Genomic DNA, 27,130 nt, shown 5'->3' with positions numbered 1-27,130 from the left:
TAAATTTAAAATGGAATCCCCTGCAGCAAGTGACACCCTACAATTAGAGTTTATTAGGGCAGTGCCTGGGTATTCTACAGACCAAATACATTCTTGGAAGGGGAAGCCTGGACACACAGAGCCCATATCTGTTTTAGTGAGGCAGAGGAACATTGCCCAGTTTGCCAAAGACAGGTCTAAGGCTATACTGGGGAAAACCCCTACCCCTGACATCCCCCATGCTCCTCCCTCAGTAATTTCACTTTTCTATGGGAAAAAAAGCTGTGAAATGGATTGACTGGAAGCAGCAGCATTGTTCAGTGTTACCACCCAGAACCTCAGAGCAAAGATGGAACATATCAGCAGAAAAATCTGGACTAGTCATAGGCTTTAATTCACCTTAGAACCATTGATTTTGCATCCTTGATGTCCCAGAGAAATAATTTGTCAAATTACTGAAGCTTAAGGAAGCTATTTCAGAACCAGGTCTTTTGCTTTCATACAAGACACAGTATATCTTTACATGTACTGTACCAATTTTTACATAGTTTATAAGGTTTTCATTACATGGATATAATGGCCACTGGATGACCACTTCACTTTCTAAAATATTGCTTCTTCTTCTATGTTCTAAAATTGGAATACTCTTTGTTTTCTTACTAGATTTGAAAGGGACTTTCCAGATTTGTGTTCTGGAAAATAAGTGAAGGGCACACCAGTGGGTTTATTGAAAGGTACTGAGTACTTCAAAAAGTATTTTCTATGACTTTTGTAACCAGTTATGCAATCAAAACCTTCTTGTATAGTTTAAAATAATGTACTGATGATTTTTTTCCCAATAATGTCAAATGTTGCACATTTTGAACACTTAGAAACTTTCCCTTCTATTTATTTACATCAAATACCATTAAAAAAATCAAGCTGGAGGTCTTTATGTCAATGTTGTGGGGTCACTTTTATTTATGTACAAATCTTTAGGTGGATTACCTTAAATTTATAAAATCAATAACTTTATTCAGCACTTGAAATCAAGCATTACTGACCTTCTGCAGCTATCAAGAAATCCAATATAATATACAGCACAGAATACAGATATAATATAATATACAACACAGAATCTTTGTTTTGTCACCTCTTACTTTTAAGCAAGTGTTATATTTTTTTTTAATTTATTTTTGAGGAGAGTTATGACAAAAATAGTGGGCAGAAAAAATGTCTGCTAAAATTACAGGTCCATTAGAATGCCTGCATAAGGAAGACAATATGAGAATATTTACTCAATAATGATTCACAGGATACTGGCTTGAAAAATCAATCTTTACAAAGTAGAATTGAAAGTGATATTGATATGATTAGTGTTCTTAATCATGAGAGACAGATGCCTTTAAACTTAATTAAAAAAAGTTGTAGGAAAAGCCTTGGGTTTTCAGGGTTCATAATTGTCAGAGATTGTGAGTAAATATTTTGATAGGCAGCATCTTGTAACCAGCTATGTTTGACTTCTTGTATTTAACTTTTAAAAATTTATTTTATACACCATTCATTAGAACAAAATCATGCAGATTGATCTGGCTTCAGACAGCACCCATTACAGATATATTAGCCAAAATTCACTGGAAGAGGATTTTAAACTCCTTAAAACACATTTGACCCTGATGTTGAATGGGAAAGTATCCAATCCACATTGATAAAGCTGCTTTGACTCTACAGAAGTACTCTTTAATGCTTTTATACTATAGACCAAGGTGTTTAATTCAACACCTAAAAAGCATTTTGTGTGCTGTCTACAGGCTGTTCTGAGCCTGTCTGGCTGAATACTTACATTATTTCTCTGCAAAAAGTGGATTGCTTTGTTGACATTGTTCAGAGCATGAACTTTTGTGGAGCCCTTTTCTTTTGCCTACAAAGAAAATAAACCAAACTTTACTGTGCATAATCAGAATGTAGAGTACACTATATGTAGCTCACATCTTATATTGCACCTGTAGTTTTCTATTTCATAAATTTATAAGAATATAATATCAACATACACTGAGATTATGCAGCTACTAACATGAAATAAAGTTTATTGTGAAACAAACTGGATCCACAGTTAGAAGGTAATTTTCAGTGAAGGAATCATTAAAATGCATATAAAATTAGCTCATTCTAGATTCTTTTTATCATGATTAGTTGTCTTCTGCATGGCACAATTTAAAAACATTGCTATGGCAACTAAACAGATAAGCACCAGTTTGTGTAATATTTATGTAAAAGTGCATTATCTCTGGATTTTGATTCTCAGTCTCCCACCCTTCTTATGAGAAGATGCTGTAGTTACAAATTCCTACCAGGAACACAAGAGAAGGCATTAAAAAATGTGCGTGACTGTCACTTTCAAATTTCCAGGTTAATAAGAGCTAGCAGCTCTCTCTTTTCAGACAAGTGCAATCAGACAAGATGGACCATATGTATGACATTAGAAAACCATTCTAATTCTACACATTAAATTCTATTCCAGCTAAAATCCAGATATCTAAATGTACCCTGCCTCAGACTTGTTTCTCAATGCCACACTTAGTAAGTGCATCCAATAAAGCAGAATATTTTCATTTCAATTATAGGCCTTGCAAAGTGTTATTGTCTAATACAACTCTCAGTCACAATGTTTCCTCAATTTCAAATGAAACTGAAACCTATTCAGACGCCTAAAAATAGTTTCCACAGTTCCTCATCAATGGAAGAAATTGGTGAATATAAACTACTTCAATTATCACAACATTAAGACTTCAATACGCAGTAAATGTGTTACAAAGCACATACAAGTTTTTGGCCTGTAAGGCATTCAAGGAGCTCCAGAAGTCTTCGTCCATCTCGAAAATCATTAAAAAGGTCTTCAATGTGACGTCTTCCAAACTGAAATGAAACAATCCCTATGGTTAGCTCAAATACCAAAAATAATAATTAAAAAAAAGACCAGAAAGCTGTAAAAAGCCAGTGTCAGAATATAAATGGAATGTAGGACACAAAGTAAAAGAGGAAAATACATTTAGGCTCACAGGATTCTTACACATATATCTGTCCTAAACAGGGCTCTATTGTTCAAGAGACAACGACACTTACTTTATTTCAAGTACATGTCATTATTTCAAACAAATAAGCCAGAAATAAATACTAATATATCTAGAAAACAAAGAAGACTTGGCAATTAAGGTGCAAATCAGGAAAAAAAAAAAAGGAAAATAATTAAAAAAAAAAAGAAAAACAAGAAAAGAAACAAGAAAAAATTGCACTGGAAGTGATATAAAATTTAAGTGCCTAGTAGGAGTTCGATGTGTCAGAAAAAACACTGGAAGTACACAGAGAGAGATGAGCCAGATGTATACTAGTCAGGATCTTAAAAACAGATGTATGTTCATAGGCCATGGAATTGTACTGGATTGTGGCCTTATTTCTCTAAGTGGCTGACAGACAACTCACATTTTGTACTCAGCATCAGTGAAAGATGAAAGGAAATACTTGTGATTTTTCCCCATATGACAATGTTAAAAAAAAAAAAATCAGTCTTTCTGAAATTTAAACCAAGCTTCTGATCTGATGTTTTGACTAAAGCATGAAATATTAAAATATAGACATATTTTTTTATACTCTAGTCACTGAGCAAGTTTTATATGCACCTATGAATTTTTAGATGTTTTTGTATGTATGAGAGCTACTGAGAACCACAATAAAAAGTAGTGAGTATTTTGTGCCATGCAAAATAATTTCACATGTCCACATTTTTTCTAATTTGTGAAGTTTGATGGATGCTCTGATTGATTTGAGAGCAAGTGTCTGTATTCTAATTTTCTAGAATTGATGCCATGATGACCTACATTGCACATCTTCCATTTTTACCACAGAGCAACGTAAAATAGAGAGTCTGTGGTATAGAGAAAACATTTGCTTTCCTGTCAACAATGTTGTTCTGGTATTCACTGCAACCCTCATTAGAGCTGGGAATTTTATGAAAAACATATTTTGTTAGGAAGTACAAATTCCTTGGGAAAGTTACTTGTACAGAGGACAGAAATAATGACAGTATTCAGTTCAAAATTATATTTTTCTCATCAATACATAGTTATGGGTACAGCACTGACTTGAGCAATTAGCTATTTTGCCATGATCTTTCTCTCAGACTGCTCTTCTGAAGCAAAAGCTCCTTTCAATCCCTTCAGTTTTTGGTAAGGCCTTGTTTCTCTTACATGGAACAAACAAATCCACACCACAAATTTTCTGCAGGGGTGGGAATCCTTGTGCACACCGTGCACAACCCATTCCAACTAAGTTAATTTCTATTTATTTATCATGCATAATGCCACTTTATTAAATATCTGAAAGCCAGTACTGAACATACGCACATATGATTTATTTGCACTACTCAACACCTTGAATTATCTGTTTAAGTAATAATGCCCAGAAACTGTATTTCCTGCCTCATATTTTGTATGTGAAATAGTTTTATAAGAATGTTTTACATTATGGGATAAAAAATCATGTTCATGCCATTATGTGAGTCAAGTCATGTACAGAATACCTGAATCTGTAGGACAAAGTTAAAATTAAAACATGCAACTAAATCAGAGACCTTATTTTGTTCGCTAATCTTGCAGAACAAAAATCATTTTTTCTGCAAGAGGGGAAACAGAAGATCTATGCACTTTAAGGGGGCTTTTTCACATTCTTTAGGAAGTTGGAGTGATCAATAGGCCCTTCTGTAACACTGTGAAAGAGTTGTGCCCATAATGCTACTGAATTTCTCTGGGAATATGAGAACAATGACATTTTGACAACAGAATACAATTGTACTGGCTTGCATCATATAGGAAAAACAGAACTAGGCTTTATAACTGCCTGTGTCTCTGTCTTTCCTTCCTTTTTCAGCATTTAAGGTATTCATAACATTTATGTTGAAATCAATCTAGGCAGTCAAAAATTCTGCTTAACAAATAATATGTTGCTTTGGGGTGTGTTTTTTTGGTAAAGATTTTAGAAAGAAGAATAAAGACACAGCACAGTATTATCCCCAGCAGGACATATTAATTACAAGTAAACCTTAAACCAAAAGTTCCATTGATTTTTAAGGTCTTGGAAGTACACCTTCCATTAATCACAAAACTAAAAATACACTAAGGCACCCTACACTACTGCCACACATATAATTTTAAACCTGAGGAAGGTTGTTTTTCTGGCAATGGGGTAATTATGTCTCCTTCCTCAAACAGATTGAATGTCTTAACTGGATCAGCATTGCAGTAAGTCCTGAGATACACAGGGCTCAAAGCTGCATCAGGTAAATTTATTGTCATTCGAAAATGTCTGTTTAACTCAAACTTTTGAAAACAGAGAAAAACCAAGAGTGGCTTGCCAAACAAATACCTAGTCATTTGTTATACATTCTTGCTGAAAATATGATTTTCAAAAAACTTTTTTTAGGTTGTGACCTAAAACCACTGCCCTTTACCTAAGAGAAATGAAATGTTTAGAAGACTCTCCTCTACCATTTGTTACACATGTTGATTTATTACTCACCCTATATTACAAACTAATCCAAAGCCTACATTTAAAGAATGCCCAGAAAACTTCCACCTGAATTGTTGGTTCTTGCTCAATTGTCTCTCTTCAACACCACAGTGATGGGAGAGATGGGGAAAACGAGAGAGTACAGGACACAGGAAGGACTAAAGATATTTGATGTATAGAATATGGTGACTTTTCACCAGAAGCAGAAATTCCTTTCTAGAAGTAGAACAAAATTAAAATCTAAGATAACACTTTGTTCTGAATTACTAGAAAGAGGAGGGATTTAAGTACATGGCAGTTTTATATATCATTTTAGTTTACTGTCTTTGAGTGAAATAAAGATGAAAACAAAAAATTTCTTGGTTAACTGATAAAGCTGTTGGCTGCAACTGCTTGTCTTTACACAATACATAGGGACCTGAAGGAAATCTAAGGCATCTATTTTAAAAGAAAATTACCAAAAAAAACCCCCATGATAGATACAGGAAGATAAGATTCCTATTTTATTGTAGATTAAATTAACCCTACTACCTAAAGAATGACTGAGGAAATTAATTCACAAATTACACTGGTATGGTAAAAAAACCCAAAACAACCCTATACTACACCATGGTTAACTACATAGGATGTGGTCTTAGAACTATGTGGTACTGTACAAGTAACATGTGAGGAAAATGTGGAATTTGCAGTAAAGGCTTCCCCCAGGTATTGTAAGGGAGTGAAGCATACTTAGAATATTCCATGTAGTAACTCAACTGCATGTATATATTCTTGAAAGCTTTCAGAATTAAGAAGATTAAAATCATATCTCTGAAGTTTTCTAAACTCAGACACGAACTGAAACAATTTAATGCCAAAGAACATTACCTACAAACCACAAAATCTGGTGAAGAAGGAAAAAAAAAAAAAGGAAAATCAGGAAATAGACAGAAACCAATTTTAATAGATAACTGCAGATGTAAATTTTTTGGTTTGAATACATTTAGGTGTCTCAAAACATCAAGCCTGTTCCTCCTTATCTCACTGCTATCTACTATCATTGTCATTCCTGTGTTCTTTCCAAAGCCTCTATAATAGACCTCATTGTCTCTATGTAAATTATACAAATAAATGTTATCAAACAACTAAATTATTTAATCAGCTTATTCATCAGATACATTAAGGAGGAAGCTAATATTGTGGGAAGTATTACATGAAAAGCTGGTGTTCTGTGAAAAGCTCTCTATTCAGGGATACATGCAAGTCAGTAATTATTAAAGAAATACAGAGAACATAATGAAATAATTAAAAAATAATTTGCCCAGAGAAGGCACAAATATATCTGTTCATAAACATTGGCTCTCTAAGGAGTTAAAGCTCAAAAAAAATTGATTAGCATAAAGCTCTTAGCAGCTTTATAATTTAGAACAAATTAACAGAGGCAAATTCTTCATGAAAGGAAAGTTGAGCAAAGGGAGAGGAAATGGGAAGGGGAGAGTTGGGAAAAGAGGGGGAAAGAAAGAAAGAAACAAATGTTCAGTAAAAACAAATGTTGATTAAAAACAAATGAGGTTTAAGTGGGACCATGGAGAGGACACGAGGAAGTGGGATTGAAAGCATACCTCTACCCTAGAGGCATGGCTGTAGGGATAGCAGGGAAAAGCAACCACAAGTGGGGGTTCCTTAAGGAAAGTTTTTGCTCCAACTTCCAGTGGACAGTTTCCCAGGCAGAAGGGAAAGGCTGATTATATTACTGACTCTATGGAAAGAAGTCCTAGTCCACTTCTATGATGAAGTGGGGAATCTTGTGATCAAGATTAGAGTGCCCTGCCCAGTCAGGTGGAGAAGAGGAATAACCAGGATTACTGGACTGTGTGGATCTGAGGGCCTGGCACATCAGCCCCACACTAGGCACAGAAAGATCTGTTCTCCTAAGCCCCACACAGCTGCTCACTCACTTCCCCCACCCCAGCCACACACTGCCCAGGGGAATGGGGTTTGGCATCTGTTAGTGGGTAGTGAGCAACTGTATTGTGCATCACTTATTTTTCTTGGGGTGTATCTATATGGTTTTTGGGTTTTATTTTTCAAATCTACATTATTATTATTATTATTATTATTATTATTATTATTATTATTATTATTATTATTATTATTACCATCATTATCGTTAATACTATTTCCAATTATTAAATTTTTATCTCAACCTACAAACTTCTCCTTTTTATTCTCTTCCCTGTTCCACTGGGAGGAGGAGGGAGTGGGGAGTGAGCAAGCAGCTGCATGGTGCTTAGTTGCCAGCCAGGCTTAAACCACAACAAGCCATAAATTTTCTCCCACAAACATGAAGGGTAGAAATTTATTTCTATTTCCTAAGGGTCATAAACACACCAAATTTCAAGCAATGAGCCCATAATAACAGCTCCAGCAAAATACATGATAACAGAAAACTGAAACACAACTATTATTTGAAGTTCTTTAATAAGAATATATTTTCATTGTTTCCTAACAGATACATTTTCACATTTTTAAGAAAAATTACAAATGGTAAAAACTTGCTGTCGAAGACATCTCTGACTTTTCATTTTCTTTTGCAGACAAATATTCACTTAGATTACACTTTTTGTTTGAGGCAGACTAGACTGTAAGAAGATTATTACAGTAAGACAAGTTGGATGCTATTTCTTATGCATTTTACAGCATTATTGGCTTATTATTATCATTTCATATTGGAAATCTAGCAACTGAAACTATCAGCAGATGGAGAGAGACAGAGAATATATTGAAAGATAAAATGCACCCTAAAGATAGAGAATTCAAGTTCATCATGGCACTAGACAAAAGGTTGAAGGTTATACTAGGTGTACAGAAGAAAGATCAGCTTACGATAACAGACACAGAAGCCTTCCAGACTTTTAGGACAGGGAAACAACTGAGATTTGATCTTGGGACAAGACCTCAGACTCCACAAGGGACAGGAAACCTGGACTGCAGAGCCTGGCAGGGAGCTGCATTGCATCCCATCTGTGCCCCCAGCATGCAGGGCTATGGAGCAGAGAGGCAGAGGTGCCCTGCAGTTTGACCAGGACCTCAGTGTGCTGATTGATAATGAAAAAACTTAAAAGACGAGGTGCAATCCAGAAAGGCAGAAGGATATAAGGATATGAGTCTTTACACAACTTTTTCAAGTAATTGTCTCAAGTTCAGTTTGTAAATCTCTACATTTTGATGAGTAGAAGTCAGTATGAAAGAAATTAAAACTTAGTTGGCTCACAGATGTCAGTCACCCTTAGTAAGACTTGAAAGAATCAGCCTTTTCTTGCAGTCAAAATATTTGATGTTTCACTCTGCGAAACAATAAAGAAATTATATTGAACTACTCTCAACAGATCTTTTAAGTCAGTTTTAATAAAAAGAGGACTATAAATACTTGTTCTTGCTCTGCTAAATATATTAAAAGTTCAATTTCTCTCCCCAACATCCTTGCTTTTGGATTGTTCAATTCTGCTGGGAAGTTCATCAAAGTGACTGACATTTTCTTTCATTGAAACTGGATTACTGCTACAGCAGAAAAGGATATTGTCCCACTCCAGAGGGAAGAAAGATGCACCAGGCATTGTTTAATTAGTCCTTAGCTTCATGGGCTCATGGGGAGCATAAAACAATGACTTGCCAGCTATGCCATCCTCTCTCCCTTCAGCATTCTTTTCCCAGTTAGAACATGGATGCATCCCTTTGGCTGCAGGTGAAACTCTCTGTCGGCCAGCTGGAGGTCAAACACTGCACAGGCACTTTGCTTCCTTGCTGTCAGGGATCCAATCTGTTTCCCAGGCCTTATGGTAGACATCTCTTTTTTTGCTCTCTAACCTAATTTTTCAGGGAGTTACATATGGGAGTAACTTTTGGGCACCAGTATTTTAGAAAAGACTGCTTCTGACCAATGGAGAGAAATCTGTACCACCCTCCTCTAAAGAAGCCACATTGTCCTCCCAGTCAGAGAATCAAATGTTCCTGTGCCTTTCAACAGAGCACCAGCCACAACACCTGCAGCAGGCCCACAACACCCAACACCCAAAGAGGGACCTGGGGCAGGTCCTACCAACTGTCTGAAGGCAGCTCAGGTTCATGGACAGGACACACTCCCAGAGTAGAAGCTGGTTTCATATACAGACTCTCAAGTTAGGGAATGATACCACACCCTCCTTATACTTCAGTTCTTGTAAAAGTGTATTTTCCCCTCAGTACAGCCCTTCTGTTTTTCTAGTGTCATTACAGCTGCACAAACCCAAGTTTCTGAGGAATACTGTGTTATTTTCATTCTAAAATTAATCAGAAAATCTCATTTTAAGTGCCAAACATACCTAGAACAGAAACAAAGATGCCTTGACACACACAATTATGTCAGTATATCTACCCATGTTTCCTTAGCTCCCAGAGATTCATCTCCAAATTAAAAGGAAGAAATGTGTAATTTTAAACATTCTAAAGGAAACAAAAGTCCTGTTTGGCAAGCAGTGGGTGTTCAAGGTTGGCATCTACTGCGTTTCCTTTAAACAATACAAAGCTTACAGGGATACACAAAGCAAATCTGGCAGCTGTCTTTTTCACCAGTTTAATCTAGCCAGAAAATGTCATTGAAGCATTTCTTATTCTGCAGCATATGATGCTCAAGGCCATAAAGGACTGGATGACTGGTAATGGCATCAAAAGAAACCTGCTGGAAGTGGGAATGGACATACATCCAGCAAGTTCCTACAAGGTTTGAAAGTGAATTATCAATTCAGCCAAGGACAGGAGCTCTTCTTTTGACAGGATAGCCAGCTTCATGCACTCTAATAATTGACTGCAATGAAGTTGTTTTTCTTTTCAAGTGTAAATATAATTATGCTCCCCACTCTGCAAAGAGAGCTATAAAGAAGAAAACTACCATAAACTAAAAACTAATTTTATTTATAGTCTTATCATAGATGAAATTTTCAGCAGAAGATGGAATGTTAATCATATTTACATGTTTGAGAATACATGTATTGTTTAAATTTACAGTGCTTAGGCATTTTGGGGGGCTCTAGTGGATAGAGTTTTAACAGCATTTTTAAACGCTAGGAGCTGAGAAGATTAAAATGTGGGATTTTTGAAAGGAAGAGCCAGCCCAACACAAACTGTATCTAGCAGATGCCAAATGCAACAATTTTGGCTAAATTCTCATTTAAGAGAGGAACAGCTCCACAGTAGACTGTTCCATGAATATTTGTTATTCAAGTAATTTTTTTCCCTACACATAATTTTTTGTTATTAGTAAACAGAATAGAAGGGAGTATCATCAGTCTTGATGAAAATAACAATCTTTAGTGCAAAACCTCAGCGAGCAGAGCAGGATTCTGAAATTTTTGCCTTTTGTCTTACTGGTGTTCTGAATCTTAGAGAACAGCTTCATTTTTATACTGGGATCCAGGATATGTAGCACACACTGTTTTTCTTGCATATGAAGATGCCCTTTATGAGTTAGGATTCTCCTCTTACTGACAGACAAGCTTTAGCAGTACTTTTTTCATCAGCTTAAGAGATTAAATCTTGTCTACACAGAATATAGAAAGTGTAAAAGGATAAGTGGAATTTCAAAATTTAATTTTGGAATCCCTTTAGGTAGATAATCTCATCTCTGAGAATAAATAAAACAGAAAAACCTCTCCTACCATCTATATTTGTAATAGGCAAATAGTAAAGCTTCTAAATAGGTGTATTCAAATAAGACAAAGCAACAGCAATTTTCATTAATAATAAAACAAAAAGAACAAATTCCTATTTCTGAAGCACTGGTATTACTTGAATTAAAAATTATATTTAAACAAGAGACAATCTTGATCAGTTCTCTTCTGCCTAGAATGTAAAAGGCAAATGTGATGTGCCATTTGCAGAAAAGCTTTGGCAGGAAACTCAGCTTGACTTTACACAATGACTCAAACACTGGGTAGCTCCATTTGTGTGTTTGGAAAGTGGTGGCACTGCTCACCAAATCAGAGAAAGGACCTTAAATGGACAGCTGGGTAAACTGAGCCATTGTAGCACATAATCTAGTTTGTTTGATTTTACATCATCCATTGAGACAGTGCAAAAGGCATGAGTTCTGACATTTCCTGTCATGCTTCTATGCCCACTAACTATTGGATTGGGTTTTATTGTTTTATTTTTCTCTTTCATTAACATCCTCTGATGAGGAAACACCTGACTATTATTTCAACAAATGCACAAATGAATGATGAAAGGGAAGTGGGGTACCACCCAGAAAAAAAAAAAGTAATGAAATTATGTATTCAGTCTTTTCCAGTGAGCAGTCATCCTGAAAAATAAACACAATTTGGTAGCTAAATATGAACTAAACTCTTATCATATCTGAGATAGCACTGTTTGCAAATTTTTGTTTTCTTCCAAAAGTATTTTCATTGTCTCAGCTGAACCTTTAGCACTTACTGTAAGTGGATGATTTGCCCTCCATCCTTAAGAGTCACAAGCATTTAATCAAACTAACAGTATTTCCTGGCACACACACATAGTCACTCCCTGTCATCTTGTTACACAGAATAGTTAAATTAAATAAACAATTATTTTAAATATTGCCATTTAAATCTGTAGCAATGGTAAAATCCATGCCACCCCATCTGAGCTGGCTGGTGATCATTTTCACTAGGTGAAAAAGAAAAGCCAGTATTTATTTATTCAGAGTGAAGGTTTCCCTATTAACTGCTGTTGTGTGTCGAAGCCCAGCTGAGCAGGAAGACTCACTGCATGCACTACAAGAGCTGTTCTGGCACTTCCCCTACAACCACTGTTCCTATTCCCAACAAGCTTGTTTGCAGTAAATGGGATATTAATTTAAATGACATGCTTAAAAGAGCAAGTATACCCCCTCTGCTTGAGCTCAGGCAGGAGTTTAAAATAGATTACTCCTCTTTTTGTTCCCACCTGGAGAAGTCAAGCATAACTTTAGAGACTGAACATCTGCCTATAAAACTACATGGCTAAAAGGATACAGTTTTCTAACAGCATCCATTCCTTGGCCTTATTTTTTTTTTTTTTTTTTAATATATCAACACATATAATTCATTATCTAAATGTGAGAAATTGGTTCCTATTAAAAAACAATAAAAAAGCCAAAAAAACCCAACAAATTTTTGAACTACTACAAAAAATCAGCAGTCCAGCAGGTAGCATGCACATACATGTTAAATCACAACTAATTATGGTGGCCTACCAATAATGATTGGCATATACTTCCTCTGTAATATCTGGCAATAAATGAAACAGAATCTCAAGGGAATTTATGTACAACTTGCATTTGTGAATCCGGATCCCCTCTGATAATTAATAAAAATAGCAACATAAGAATAATTTCTCTTTAAATACAATCATTAAAAATTGACAGCAGTAGACAGAATAAGGAAGAAATAATGAGATTTTAGTTGCATTTTCTATGCTAATAAATTCTGAGTGGCTCTAGAAATGTATTTATCTTTTTGTTGGATTGTACCACATGTTGTGCCCATCAGTTAACTATAGATTGATATATACATCTATACATCTATACATCTATATGCACACATATAACTGATAATATAGGGTTTCATTTTAATCTTAATTATTTGCATGACATTCTTATAAAAGTAATGCAGTGAAAAAAATTGCCCTCATCCTGAAACCACACAAAGGAAACAGATGACCACCAACCATGCTAGAAATACACAGCAGCAGCCTGAAGACAGTGGAATGAACCAGCACCCAAGAGGTAACACCCATCTGACCATGGAAAACCATTTGTAACACCAGAGCTTGGGGAAGATGGTTTTGACTTCCTGATTTGAAGCCCACACAGCTCAGTCTCAGAGACTCAAATCTGCATCCATCAGGGCTCAGAGTGTGCCATGGAACTCACTGTATCATACACCAAAAGCTTCACCAGTGCGGTTCCACATATGCAATGCAGACCTTTCCATCTTCCAAAATCAGAGCCATTTTCTGAAACTGAGAAAAGAGTATTCCCAAAGATGTCCCTGAATGCATAAATCAAGGCAGCAAAAGAGAATAGACATGAGAAAAATCTATTTTTCCTCTCAAAAGTTTTATTCAACAATTTTAAAAGAAAACTTTGACGTGAAGGAGTCTCAGAAAAAGACTTAGAGCTGCATTTCTTTTAGAAGAATTCTGGGCAATATCCCCACTGCAGGTGGCACCACCCTGTCCCTGCCATATGCCTATAGAACTGCATCCCCATCATCAATGATGATATTTTGAGCCATGCAAATCCTCACACCTTAAGTGCCCTGGGTGCACAAAGAGGAACCCCTGTGGCATGGGCATCCTCTTTGATTTGCCTAGGTGAGTTTCCAGTGGCTGGTCCTGAACAGCCTGCAGGCCCACACATCATTCCTGCCAGGACTAATGCATAAGGGGACACTGTGTCTGACTCAGCACACTCTTCTCAGAATTACTGGGCCTTCGGGAAGCAGCTATGCAAATTTCACCACAATATATGGGCAGTGTGTGGATGTGATGTATGTAACACTGGGAGGTTACTGTGGCTTACACAATCCATGGGTTCACACAATTCACAGAGTTCACTCAACTGCTGCTGTGAATGTTAATCAGATATTCAGTCTCCAATCCACATCAGGACTAATTAAAAAGTGTTATTTACTGTGGAGTGTAGGCTTGCTCAGGCAACTGCCTGACATTAATCAGCCCTTGAATGCTGGAATTTAAACCAAAGATATGCAAAGATTTTATGAGTAATGCCAGTTTTGTTTAGTGTCACACACTATTAAATCAATGAGGACTAAATGAGCCTTTATTCAAAGATACTTACAAAATAAACAACTGGTTTTCTGCAGTTCATTACTGCTTTCAAAATTTTCTGCTACTGTCATAGTCAGGAAATTTTTCATGAAAGTTGTAGGAAATATTGCTGGTTTTACTCCTACTAAATTATTTAAGCCCCAATGATCTGGGGACAAATGTCACCTTGAGATTCCCATTTTTTCTGGAACAGAAACAAATTTTGTGCAAAATCTGAAGTGTTTACAGCACATGTAATAATTTTCTTGAGTATTGTGGTATTTCCAGTTTAAAGGTCTTTTGTATGAAGACAGATATTTTCATATGTTCTATAGCAATAGGATAAGGGGTAATAATTTTCAACTAAAAGAGAGAACATTTAGACTAGATTTAAGGAAGATTTTCTTTTACAGTTATTCTGGTAAAACACTGAAACAGGTTAAGCGATGGATGCCCCATCTCTGGAAACCTTCAAGGTCACACTGGACAGAGCTCTGACACACATGGTTTACTGGGAGATAGCCCTGGTGGGAACTAGATGACCTTTAAAGATTCCTTCCAACCCAAATCCTTCTATGAGTCTACAGCACTGGAACAGCCTGAACATAAGTATCATCCTAGAGGGAGTTCTGCTGTGACAGTGTCCTGGTTTCAGCTGGGCAGAGTTAATTAATTTCTCCTCAGTAGCTGTTACAGTGCTGTGTTTTGGATTAGGAATGAGAATGGTGTGGATAACACACTGATGTCTCGTTTTTTGCTAAGTCATGTTTATCCTAAGTCAAAGACTTTTCTTTTTGCCTCATGCTCTGCCAGTGAGAAGGTCAACAAAAGAAACCGGGAGGGAGCACAGCTGGGACAGGTGACCCAGAAAGCCAAAATTGTCCTGGGTTGCATCCCCAGCAGTGTGGGCAGCAGGTCAAGGGAGGTGCCCAAGGGATATTCCACACCACAGGCTGTCAGGCCCAGTAGGTAAACTGGGGGGAGTTACCCAGAAGAGTGGTTGAGCTGGTTTCAGGAAGGTGTGGTCTTTACTGGACTTTACAGGACTTTCATGCTGTAGTTTTAAATAAAGTTTGTGGAAACATGAACACAAATATTTAAAACAGACTTCATACTTATTACTTTTTAGTTTCACTCAAAAGAATACAAATTAAAGTAACAACAAATCAGGAAAAAAAATTGTAGAATGCATAAAAATGATCATAAGTGCAATAATTAACACAGAATAAAAAGATTATATAAAGAACGCTACAGCAGAAACAAAAATTGTTTCCTATTTTATAATCATGTTTACTTGCTATTAATTAGCTCAAATGAATCTACAATAAATTGAGAAGATTTCAGTAATCAATTATGCATTTTGGAATTTAGGGATTATTTTAATAATAGCTTGCTGTTCATTCAAATATGTGTTCTCATTCTGACATTTTTTGGTTCACTGACATTTAAGGAAAACTATCACAAGAGTTCCAGTGAAAATTAACTTGATTTTGAGTAGACTGTAAATCATTTAAAATTCATACATTTAAATGCATGGGAACCAAATTTTTGCAGTACTCTACCTTATGTTAATTAAGTCCTCCTTTAAATGACTATAATTTTTATAATCAAAGCTCACAATTTTCAAAATTGAATGGTCCATATGTGCTGCCTTGGCTAAAAAAATATGCTGTTTATACTTCTATTTAGACAGCTATGAGATTATATAGATCTTCAGACTCTTAAAGGACATTTCTTTACACAGCTAAGTACAACCTTAAGATCACCTTTAATGTCCATGTGACTTCATATCCCTGCAGAAAACATGATAAGACTCACTTCATGGAAAGGGAAGAGTGGATAACTTAGCACTGTGAAAGAGTAGAATCCAGAAACCAGCAGAACAAAGGACTGGTCAGTCTTCCTCCAACAAGTAAAAAAGAACCTTAAAGATATCTAGTTCGGATCCCCCTGCTGTGGACAAGGATACCCTTCACTAGACCAGGTTGCTTAGGACCCCATTAAACTTGACCCTGAACCCCTGCAGGGATGGGCCCTGTAGAACTTCTCTGGCAAACCTGTTCCAGTGCCTCACCACCCTCACAGTGGTTTTTTTCCTAATAACTAATCTTCCCTGTTTCACCTTAAGGCCATTCCCTCTTTGTTAATGGCCTTAAGCCAAAACAGATATTAGGAATGTGACATTAGATATTAGGAATGTGAAATGTGACTTTTCACATGCCCCTGTGAAAAGTCCCTCTCCAGCTTTTTTGCAGGCTCTCCTCAGGTATTGGAAGGTCACAATTAGATCATCCCAAAGCCTTCTCTTTTCCAGCCCAAACAATTCTCTTTGCCTTTCATTGTGGGAGAGGTGCTCCAGACCTCTGATCCTCTCGGTGGCCCTCTTTGGACTCCCTCCAACAGCTCCATGCCCCTCCTGTGCTGGGACCCCAGAGCTGGGTGCAGCCCTGCAGTGGGGTCTCACCTGAGCAGAGCAGAGGGGCAGCATCACCTCCCTTGGCCTGCTGGCCACAGCCCTTTGGGTGCAGCCCAGTACATATTTGGCTCTCTGAGCTCTTTGGGTGCAGCCCAGGGCATATTTGGCTCTCTGGGCTTCAAATGCACACAGCCGGCTCATGTCCAGCCTCCAACCCACCAGCACCCCCAAGTCCTTCTCTGCAGAGCTGCTTTTGCTTTTTTCATCCCCCAGCTTGGATTGACACGAGGGATTGCCCCAACACAGCTGCAGCACCTTGCACTTGGATTTGGTAAATTTCATGAGATTGCCATTGTCCCACTTCTCAGGCTTGTGCAGGTTTTCCTGGATGGCATCCTGATCTTCAGGTGTGTCAACTGCACCCCTCGGCAGTTGACGTCATCCGCAAATCTGCTGAGGGTGCACTTGATCCCTGTGCCATTAATGAAGCTATTAAATAGCACTGATCCCCTAAAAGAAGCTGGAGAGGCCTGGGATAAAGCCAGCACGTAGCAGATGCACATGCAGAAGGATGTGTTCCTTCACCCAGGAGTTAGCAAAGCTGTGGAACCTGTTGCCAACAGAAGACTGCAGATGCTAAAACTGACTTGAATTCAAAGAGTCACTATGAAGTTCACAGAAGAGACATTCACTGAAGCTTATTAAGCACCTAAAACAAGTGGTGGATCAGAAAGTCTGTGAGTTGCAACTGCTAGAGCCTGTGTAATTACGGGGAAAAAAACACAAGTTATGTGCTTTCTCTACTGATAAATGTTTTTTTTTTATCTTCTGCTTTTGGACCTTGCTAAAGACAAGATACTCGGAACAACCATCTTTGTTTTTCCATATGGTTTTTCTATATTTGTGAAGACCTTTTCTATATTTATAAGTGAAATATGCAGTTTTTAGCTAAGGATCCTAACCTAAGGCATCATTCTGACCTGGTTTTGACACACCTTTACTTGAGTCCTTCAAACTGCCTTTGCAGATGCCACGTCTAGGGGCCATATGTAGCTTTTTCAGTGTATATATTCCCATGCTCTAGAAAAATTCATCTTTAATATGGAATTTACTTTGAGAAACATCTAATCTCTCAGAACTTCTAGCATATTCACATTTTTTGTAATTTCTCAACAGCTTCTCCAAGTGAAAGAAATTGAGAAAGTTTCTAATTCTGAGTTTTTAAAAAATCAGTAGTTTTCAAATAGGCAACCAAATTAAAATAAAGTTTCACTACTAAATCTCCAATATACACCAGAGGAATTCATTTTAATATTCTAATTATTTGTCTGACAGAGCCAAAGTGTGGCCCTTCAAAAAAACCCCCAAAAACCAATATTATCTTAGCTTACCAAATATGAAACTATAACAATAAAATGCATCTTGGAATCTGAGTATTCTCAAATCTGTAATACTAAACTCTCAGGAATTATAAATATTCACATTTACATAATCATTTGAAAATCTTTTAGCAGCAAACTACTGTGCCAACCTCCTTCTTGAAAGCAATATCTTTAATCTTGAGATATTAAGTAGCTGAAAATAACCAAGGATAAAAACCCCAAAGTTTTTATGCCTTCCCTCCCATCCTGACGTTGTCTCAAATATGGTATCTGAGTATCTGTTCCATTCAATAATCATTCAGAGACAGGAGACTATGAAAGAGGTTTGTTTCATTCACCATGAGTTCGAACAAATTAGTGTTACCTTTGAAGAACATAATTATAAATTTCAACTGTTTGTGCCAATGCCTCTTGAAGACAAACCTCCCTCACAGCTACTAATTGGCAATATCAAAGTGCATATGAAGAAAGCAAATTCATCCCTTCTACACAAAAGCCCTCTACTCCTCCAGAAACCACTTACAAATCACAGTTCCCATCAATCAATGGAAAAGAAATACATAGCCAGCCAGCATTTTAATTTCTACAAGAAAGAGACCATCAACATGCAAGCCAAAAAAAAAAAAAAAAAAAAAAAAGAAAACCAGAACAAACCAAAACTAACACAAAAGAAAAAAAAAGATGGAAGAAAACATCGAACTGTAGACTGTTTTAATTGTTTGGAAATTACTACAACACACGAGGCTCTCCTGGGCACAGTGTGATATTATTCTGACAGAGAATCCACTAGCTGTGTAAAGATATTGTACTTACAATACTAACATGCATGGTGCTACAACATTGTAATACAACTGTTTAATCGGTCTTTGTTAGTATTAGCATTTTCTAGTAAGCCTCTGGCACCTGAAGACTTCAAAGAGTACAACCATCTTTCCCTATGCTCAGAACAAGAGTGCACAAGAAGCAACGAGTGCTGCCTTGAAAAGTCCAAAATCTAATTTCAAATAGCATGAGTTTCCTGATGCCTTACTTTTCTTTGATAGAAGCATATGTTCCTGAAAGCCAGCTTTTGGCCTTGTGTCCCTGCCAGTACTGAGAACTCAGTTTGCAACTAAGAGGCCTATTTTGATGGCTATGAGGATTCCAAGGCAGTTGCATTAAGGATCATAGCACAGTCACTGCAAGAAATCAGGATGTTTTATCTGGGATAGCGAACTCACTCCAGTTTGAAGTCCAAAGCTTGCATTTGTATAGGATTCAGTTTTTAAGCTAATGTATAGCAATATCTTTACAGTATTTCATTCATACCTGAACACACTAATAGAGTCTCAATGATCTTTTGCTCTTATTTTCTGTAGAACAATAACCTGAGAGACTGTAATGTTATGGTTCATGGCTTGAACATTGTTATGAGGGACTTTTGGCCTATTATGGCAGAACTGTATCAAGAAGCTGCAGTGACCAGAGCCCACCCCTCTCTGAAAAAGCCTCCTGATAGGAACTCAGGACCGTGAGTTAGCCACTATGCGGAAGCTTGAGATAAAAGAAAGGCAATGCTGTTGCCTAATTATCTCAGGTCTAGGGAGAAGTGAACAAGGCTGAGGGAGAAAAATGTATTCACAAGAAAGCCAGCCCCAGAACCTGCCCTGAAACTCAGCTGTGGCTGGGTTCATGGTAGGGGATAATCCACAGGCTCATCTGCTGAGGCCAAGCTTGCACAGATTCCCCACAGCCAAGGGAGGAGGTGGAGACTTTTGGGGGAGTGGTGTAACCTGTGGTCAGAGGCAGTGAACACCTATCCTCCCTTACACAAAATGGCCCAGTTGTAAAATTCACCACTCCAGGAAGGCCACATGCATGAGACATTCACGTGAGAGGCAGCTGAGGAGGTTCCATGAACCATCAAAGACCCCCAAAGCATCCCCCAGATTCACTCCTTGCACCAGATGACTGCAGGTGAGCACAGTGATGCAACAGACCCGGAGTCTATTGCAAGAAACTCTGTCAAACTTTCCCCCCCCCCAGGGGAGGCACCTGGGCATTCCCACCTGGCCTGAACATATTTTAATCCACTGAACTTTTATGTTTTGTGAGAATTTCACCACAGAGAAGACCAGAAGAAGATCAACAGGACACCATCAGGATCCACAGAGCAGTGATATTTCCTACTTAATCTGTCTCTGTCACTCTCTTTCTCTCCCCCCTCATTGTCTCTTTTTCTATTGCTATCTCTCTATATCTGCCTCATGTTTACTGCTAAATACAATCCATACTATTGGCTTTGGCATGTGGTTTCCTTTGCACTTGAATTTAGGCAGAAGAATCTCCCTAATAATTTTAATAACCAGGTCTTAACAACCTATAAAATTTTGACCCTACAAAGGATGCTTTATAAAACTACACCCTATAAAGTGTAGACTTGTTTAACTATATAATTCCCTGTAGAGGAAAGGCTGTACTAGCCTTTAGAAATAGACACCTCAAAAAAACATTTTTTTTTTCTGCTTGGTAGGCAAATAATGCCAAGGTTCTATGCTACTGTCAATAGTAAGGGCTTATCATAATGTTCTATTTTATCTGTATATAAGAGAACTTCTGTCTGAAGTTCTCTCTGATATATCTCACATCTCACAGCTACTTCATTATGCCTTAATGATGTAATAGAAATTGAATTCACTGCACATACATATTAAATATTATTCACCTTCCTCCTGTCTTGATTCAGTGTTTTTTGTTTTGTTTTGGGGGTTTTTTTGAGTCCATTGCTTGCTTTTTTTGATTGAAAAAAATTCATACTATTTTTATGGGACATAGATTGTTAATAGAAATACAAAATACAGCCTAAATTTTTGGTCTTTTTTTTTTCCCCCAAATATTTGGCAATTTCTTAGTATTGCTACTAAAAGAAGACAGTCCCATTCTTAAGTTTACTGAGAGCAGATTCAAAAAGCAATGATAGATTAAACAAAAATTCAAAATACCCAATTTCACAGATGTCTTTCCCTTAAATTCACATTTTTATGGTGAGATACTAAAATGCACATAATATCTGTTTATGTCTTATACTACAGCATTAGGATCCACCAGAGTATATTTTGGAAGAATGCATGTCGACACCTCAAATACAAAGAAAACCTTCTTTAGGTCATTAACATCTGCAGTGTGCATTAAAGCACTACTAAACCATATTCCAGACAGTCCTCATAGCATTAAAATATATCTACTTAGAGGAAAAGCAGATTAAACACACACAAAACTACACTTTTATTACTAAGGTCAATTCCCATATCACTTGAAAATAACATATCTTTTCAGGTCAAGTTTCATTTTATAAATGGAAAGTGAAACCTACCCTATTCTCTGTGGAGTGCTCTTCTGAAGGTAACACCAAATTCACTCTCAGATTTTTTATTTCAAGATTATGATGGTCAAGTAACCTGAATCTGTAAATTATATAGCAAAGTCTTAATATGGCTGAGTATCTTAATATAGTTTTTTTTACACTTAAGAGTATAAAAGCTGAGTTTGGATCTCCAGCAGAGGACCATGTGGATAAAATGGAAATGTATGTAAGCTGTAAAATCCCCACCTTCAGGGGATTCAAATGATTCAAAAACCCCTCGCTAATGTCTTCTCCCTCCAGATACCTGACATAGTCTGTTCCCTGTACCTTGAATTGAGCTGCCTCAGCAGCTGGGCAGCTCAGATTCCTAATCTGGCAACTCTCTTTTTAGACAGCAGAATAGAGAACTAAAAAATTCATATATAAATAAATAATATACAACTTATAAAGAGCTAGGAAAAAAAAAAAAAACCAATGGATCTGCAGATAAAAGAAAAAAAAATTAGGGGTTACCATGAAAAGAGGGAAGGGAATTATTTGTGTATAAATAAACTGAATAACTGCATTTCAAAATAATTGAAAATTGAGTGTTCCAAAGGGCTTTTAAAATTAAAAGTCTTCCTGGATTGTTTTCATCCAATATTTCTTTAAATTTCTGAGAATATATATATTTTTTTGCTCTGAATAGTGTTTCTTCCTCTGTTTGCATCCATGACAGTTTATGAAGCAAATATCCATTATATCAATGCTCTGCTTCTGAGAAATTCAAAATGCTTTAAATTCCTTCTGTGCAAAGCTAACTAAAGGCCCAGGTAACTGGGCACTTAAATTCAGACCTTAAAATACTCAGCAAACTGAAATTATGAATATTTTTGACTAGGTGAGGAGAAATGCACTTTCCCTATTGTCTAGCTGAATCAAATGCTACTCGTGATGATGAAAAAGTTTTTTTAGAAAAAAATAAAGAATATCCTTCAGTCTTCTCCTCTATGCTGCAGTTACTGTCAGATTGGCCTGTTTGTAACATCTTAACCTAAAAGGTTACCTGAACAGTCAACATCTACAAAGATCATTTTTAGGCTTTTAGGTTTTTAAAAGAGACAATAGAATTATAAATGTCAATTGACCCAGAAATGATACAGAGCGCAACAGTCTATTCTTTCTAAGTGCAAGGTGGTGGTGTTGATCAGTAGTACAAAGTCTGCAGCAGGAATGGAGTGTTTGTGTCAGCCTGAAGGATCTTTTCTTTTCTCTCCCTCAGCAGACAAGTTTCAGTAGCAACAAATCCTTTGAGAATGGAATGAGAAGCAGCTCTCTTTTACTCAGCACGTTGTAGCCTAGTGAACAAACCCAAGAGATGTGAGAAGGTTTTAGAAAACATGATCTTCGGTTTTGTTTTTTTTTTCTTAAGGCTCTTTTAATATTTCATTAAAAATAAAATTGTGGTTTACATGCATACATGTGAGGTAGTGTATGAGTGGGTTTCTATGTCATATAGAACATTAAATCCACTCATTCTAAATGCATTTTGACACTACCAGACAAATGCCGCATCTTCCAAAAACTAACCAATACTAAGTCACTGTAGGACAGCAGCAGAATAATCATCCCCTAATTGTGAGTCAATCTGGAGTGCAAAGAATTTAGCTGAAGTAAAGTTGAAAACTTTTGTTGTCAATTTTTTTTCCCTAGGTTGAAATCTATGTTGGATTTCTTTTCATAGGCAAGTAGGAAAAGCTGTTTGAAATGTTGAAGCTGAGTCTTAATACAAATTCATGTACCTCTGAGACATTCAAATTGAACTGTGGTAGTAAAAAACATTTTAAAGGTCCTTATTGAATCAAAGATTCTGGAAACTGCTTTTGCAAAATTATGTAGCCTGGATACAAAGACTTAGGTTCATTAATTCAAATGTTGAAGTTCTTTCATATTTTAATGGACAACTCTCAATGGAAACACTTTCAAAAGAATGGAATCAAAAGGATTATTTTTCATAGGACACATCATTGGTATTGGTAGAGGTCATAGATAAACACCTAACTAGCTTACCACTGACACTATTTCCAGGGATTGCAGCAATGTCTCAAAAAACTGCACTGGAAACACGTTGGAGTCTCAATCTAAAATCCTTACTGAAGGCACTGTAATACTGAATATGGGTTCAGGTCATAAATATTTAGGTGAAGACTTCTGGGAAGCCCATGGAAGATCTATCAGCAAAAGGACAGACCTTTCATTTCTTCATTGTTGGTTATTTCACCACAGCAATGAACCCTCTGGCCCAGAAAGCCAGACCAAAAAAATTAGTTTTCTGGTAAAAAAAAATCTTCCTTATCTTAAAGACTGAAGGCACCAGATTGTAAGAATTACAAATTAGGCTTAATCCTTGATTTGCTCAAAACATAGAAACAAATCTTTGCATTATTTTTCTGAAGTCTTACAGTAAAGTCAGCTCTTAATTGAAAATCCCACTCCATGTAGAACCAACAAACTTTGCTCCCTCACTACTTTGCACCAGTTTCAATGACATAGGACACATTTTAAGTAGTCCCTTGATTTAAAAAAATTCTTGAATAAAATTGCATTAAAATAACCCACACTAAGATAATGTTTCCACGATTCAACAAATGTTTCTAAACTAATGTTTTCAAAAATTGGAAGAGTCCTGCAATAATATTCCACCTGCCAAGTTTCCACCCACAGAAATTCAAATTTCTGGATTATAATTAAATCTCTCTGGAAAAAAAATAACAAGTGACAGAATACCATATAGTAGCAGGGCTGTCATTGTGCCAGTTTTTGCAAATGCTAAGATACCAGAAGCTCCTTAGGGATGAGTCCTGTCTTGGCAATAAACAAGGCAAAGCAGATAATCATGTGTTTGTAAAGTACTTCTATATTACTACTACATTTATTGTTTTGTATGATTGTCTTAATCTTATATACATTTTTTATAAAGTTTCTCTACATGTATTACTGTATCTTGCATATGAATTTTACTGTAGGCACCCAAATACTTTGTGCAGCTGATAACAGAAAATTCTGCCAACCACAGAATGCATATTCATCACTGAGAGACTAGTCAAGAATCCCAGAATGCCTTCAGCATGAATGTGTTATTGGTGTAAGGAAAAATTATTCTATGGTGCATGAACTGTGCATAGCCCAGACCACAGACCACAAACCCTTATATCGTAGATATGGCCACAGAAGCACCAAGAGCAAAAGCAGCTGTTCTAACAAAACTGTATTTTCTAAATATTGCTAGGATAACTCAGGAAGAACAGTTTTTTACAGCAACACTGGGAAGTAGTAATATATGAAGAATATTAAAATGCTTCATGTGACCTCAGCATTTTCTTTTACCCATTATAGAAACAACAAGTCTTTTAACTTAATCTGGTCAAATTTTGTGGGAACATAAGATCACACAGATGGAATGGATCTGAGTATTTGAGCTGCATTTCGAGGTCAAAAAAACCCCACAACACTTTGACAAGATGTAATATGTAGCTTCTTTTTTTCCTTATTCTTTGACACTTGAGACAAACATTCCATCTCAGAATTCAGTGAAGCTGAAAGAGGCCTAACTTTTGGGAAGTTAATTATTTCAGGATAGGAGCTACTGTGCCTTTCAATTTTCTCCTGATTGCAGCACTACAGAGCAGACTGTGTTTGGAAACAGAGACAGTGAATTTAACTGGAGTATGACAAGCAGTAATGTATGCAGGATAATATGCTTACCTAATATCCTTCATTTACAATGCTCAACACTGTAGGGAAAATGCAAACCACTTTGAAATACAATCAAAGCTATTCATATTTAATACTTCAAACAAGAGATCTAAAATGTTGCAGAGGTGACAACATATTCCAGAAAATGCCAGCATTTAGTCTTGTCAAATTATAAAATAATAAGCTTCTATTTCAGATTCTCTGAAAAGGCAATTAATTGTGAAACTATTTCACAAAAGAACTTTATGCTTCTGTCAGAGTCTAATGAACAAAACAGAGATATGATACATTACTTGTGTATTTTCCAATAAACAAGTGCTAAGCAAAAACTGCAGAGCTTTGTGAGATGACTTCTCAGGACAACAGGTACTGTAAGTAACTGCAAATGCTGTATCCATCATCCCTTTAGAAGAACACTAAAAATATCATCATCAGTGACATCCTCAGCTACACCATCAGCATGTCCTGCAGTTCTGACTCTCAGATCTGTGGCAAATTATCTTCCTTTATTTTGCACAGGGGCAAAAGTAGGTAAATTTTTTAAAAACAACATCAAACAACCTTCACATAATGAAATATTTCTTTGCATACACACATTTAAAGATATGTTTGTGAATATCTACCCAAATACAAAAGACTAATTATATTTACCTTAATAATAGGTTTCATGATCTGATCAGATTCCTGCCATTAAAGAATTTTTTTTTTGGAAACATAAGAGACAATAGCCTCTCTGTGAATTACTAACTTCTAAATATGTTTGCAGCTCTATGCACAGTGGCTGAATATCCGTATTATTCACATAAAAGCCAGCAAGCGTTTTTTTAGGGGACCAGATTCAACAATAGAAACAAGAGAATCTTTGTTGAACCATGTAAAGCAATTTCTACTCAACGTGCTAAACCTGTAAGTAAAGCACAGTCAAAGTAGAAATCTCTCTGATTTCTTGCCAGGAATTTTCTTCATTAAATTCAAAATGTAAGGAAAACAAGACTATTTGATTGTTCCATGCCTGTAAAGACAAGATCCTTTGGAGCATTATTTATGGTTTAGCATATAAACTGACTTTGCCTTTAAGCAGAGTATAAAATCATTGTAAATTAAATTCCCTAACAATCAAATTATTTATCTAGTGAAAACTAGTAATAAGGTCATTCAAATCTAATGTTAAAATCCAACATAAAATTAAGTTGAAAGTATCCATTAAATTTTAGTCTTCCTTTTCAGCTCCAGCTCTACTTTGCCAGTACCACAGGCTCATTTAACAAAAGTGTATTTTAACACAGTCAGCAAGGTCCCGAATCTATAAGATGGAAGAGAGAACTGAGAAATCCACAGACTTAAAATTTCTTATGACTCATAGTACAGATGTGGTTCCTACATGGCTAGGACATCACATAGGATCTCTGACTTTATATCTGTATTTGTCATTCTTAAGAGTATTATGGGACAAAAAAGACAGATCTGTCAAAAGTGCTAAGGGTACTATTGTCTTTTCTCTATTTCAGCTACACATGCCTGGTTATATAGATGAAAAGAGGCTTTTACACCATCACATATGGACTGCAGCTGCATCCATCTTTACTGTTCTAAACTCAGTTCTGTTTTTGGAAAAAAATACACTGTAAAATTGGAAAAGACTTGAGGAACTCTTATGACAGGAATACACCTTTAAAAATCATCCAGCAATGAAAGATGGAGATAAGAAATCTGTTTCGTTTATTCAATACAACCTAGATATTTCTTTATTCTGCTGTTTGTATTATTTTCTGTATTCAAAGCCTACAATATCAAAAAGCAACAGAGAATTGTCCTCAAGTGTAAAAAGCACTTGAGATTTTTTAAAGCTTTCTGAGAGAGAATAAACATATTCAGCTGTAGTTGCACAGCTGTATTTCAATACATGAAGTATCTCTACTGCTCTGAAAA

General features: G+C 36.4%; 1 protein-coding gene across 13 annotated transcripts in view; it reads right to left on the bottom strand.

Moving 5' to 3' along the window:
* The window catches only part of DMD (dystrophin), a 1,146,493-nt gene that overhangs the window by 778,333 nt on the left and 341,030 nt on the right, over positions 1-27,130 (bottom strand). For all 13 annotated transcript variants that reach the window (XM_074534563.1, XM_074534577.1, XM_074534568.1 and 10 more), the window contains 2 exons: positions 2,782-2,874; positions 1,802-1,879 (listed from right to left, as the gene is read on the bottom strand). In XM_074534563.1, coding sequence (XP_074390664.1) covers positions 1,802-1,879; positions 2,782-2,874 — 171 coding nt within the window. The remainder of the gene's footprint in view (positions 1-1,801; positions 1,880-2,781; positions 2,875-27,130) is intronic.

This window comes from Zonotrichia albicollis, chromosome 2 (assembly GCF_047830755.1).
Source record: "Zonotrichia albicollis isolate bZonAlb1 chromosome 2, bZonAlb1.hap1, whole genome shotgun sequence".
In the NCBI taxonomy this organism is placed as follows: domain Eukaryota; kingdom Metazoa; phylum Chordata; class Aves; order Passeriformes; family Passerellidae; genus Zonotrichia; species Zonotrichia albicollis.
The sequence above is the reverse complement of the archived record's forward strand: the minus strand, read 5'-3'. Positions and strand labels throughout refer to the sequence as shown.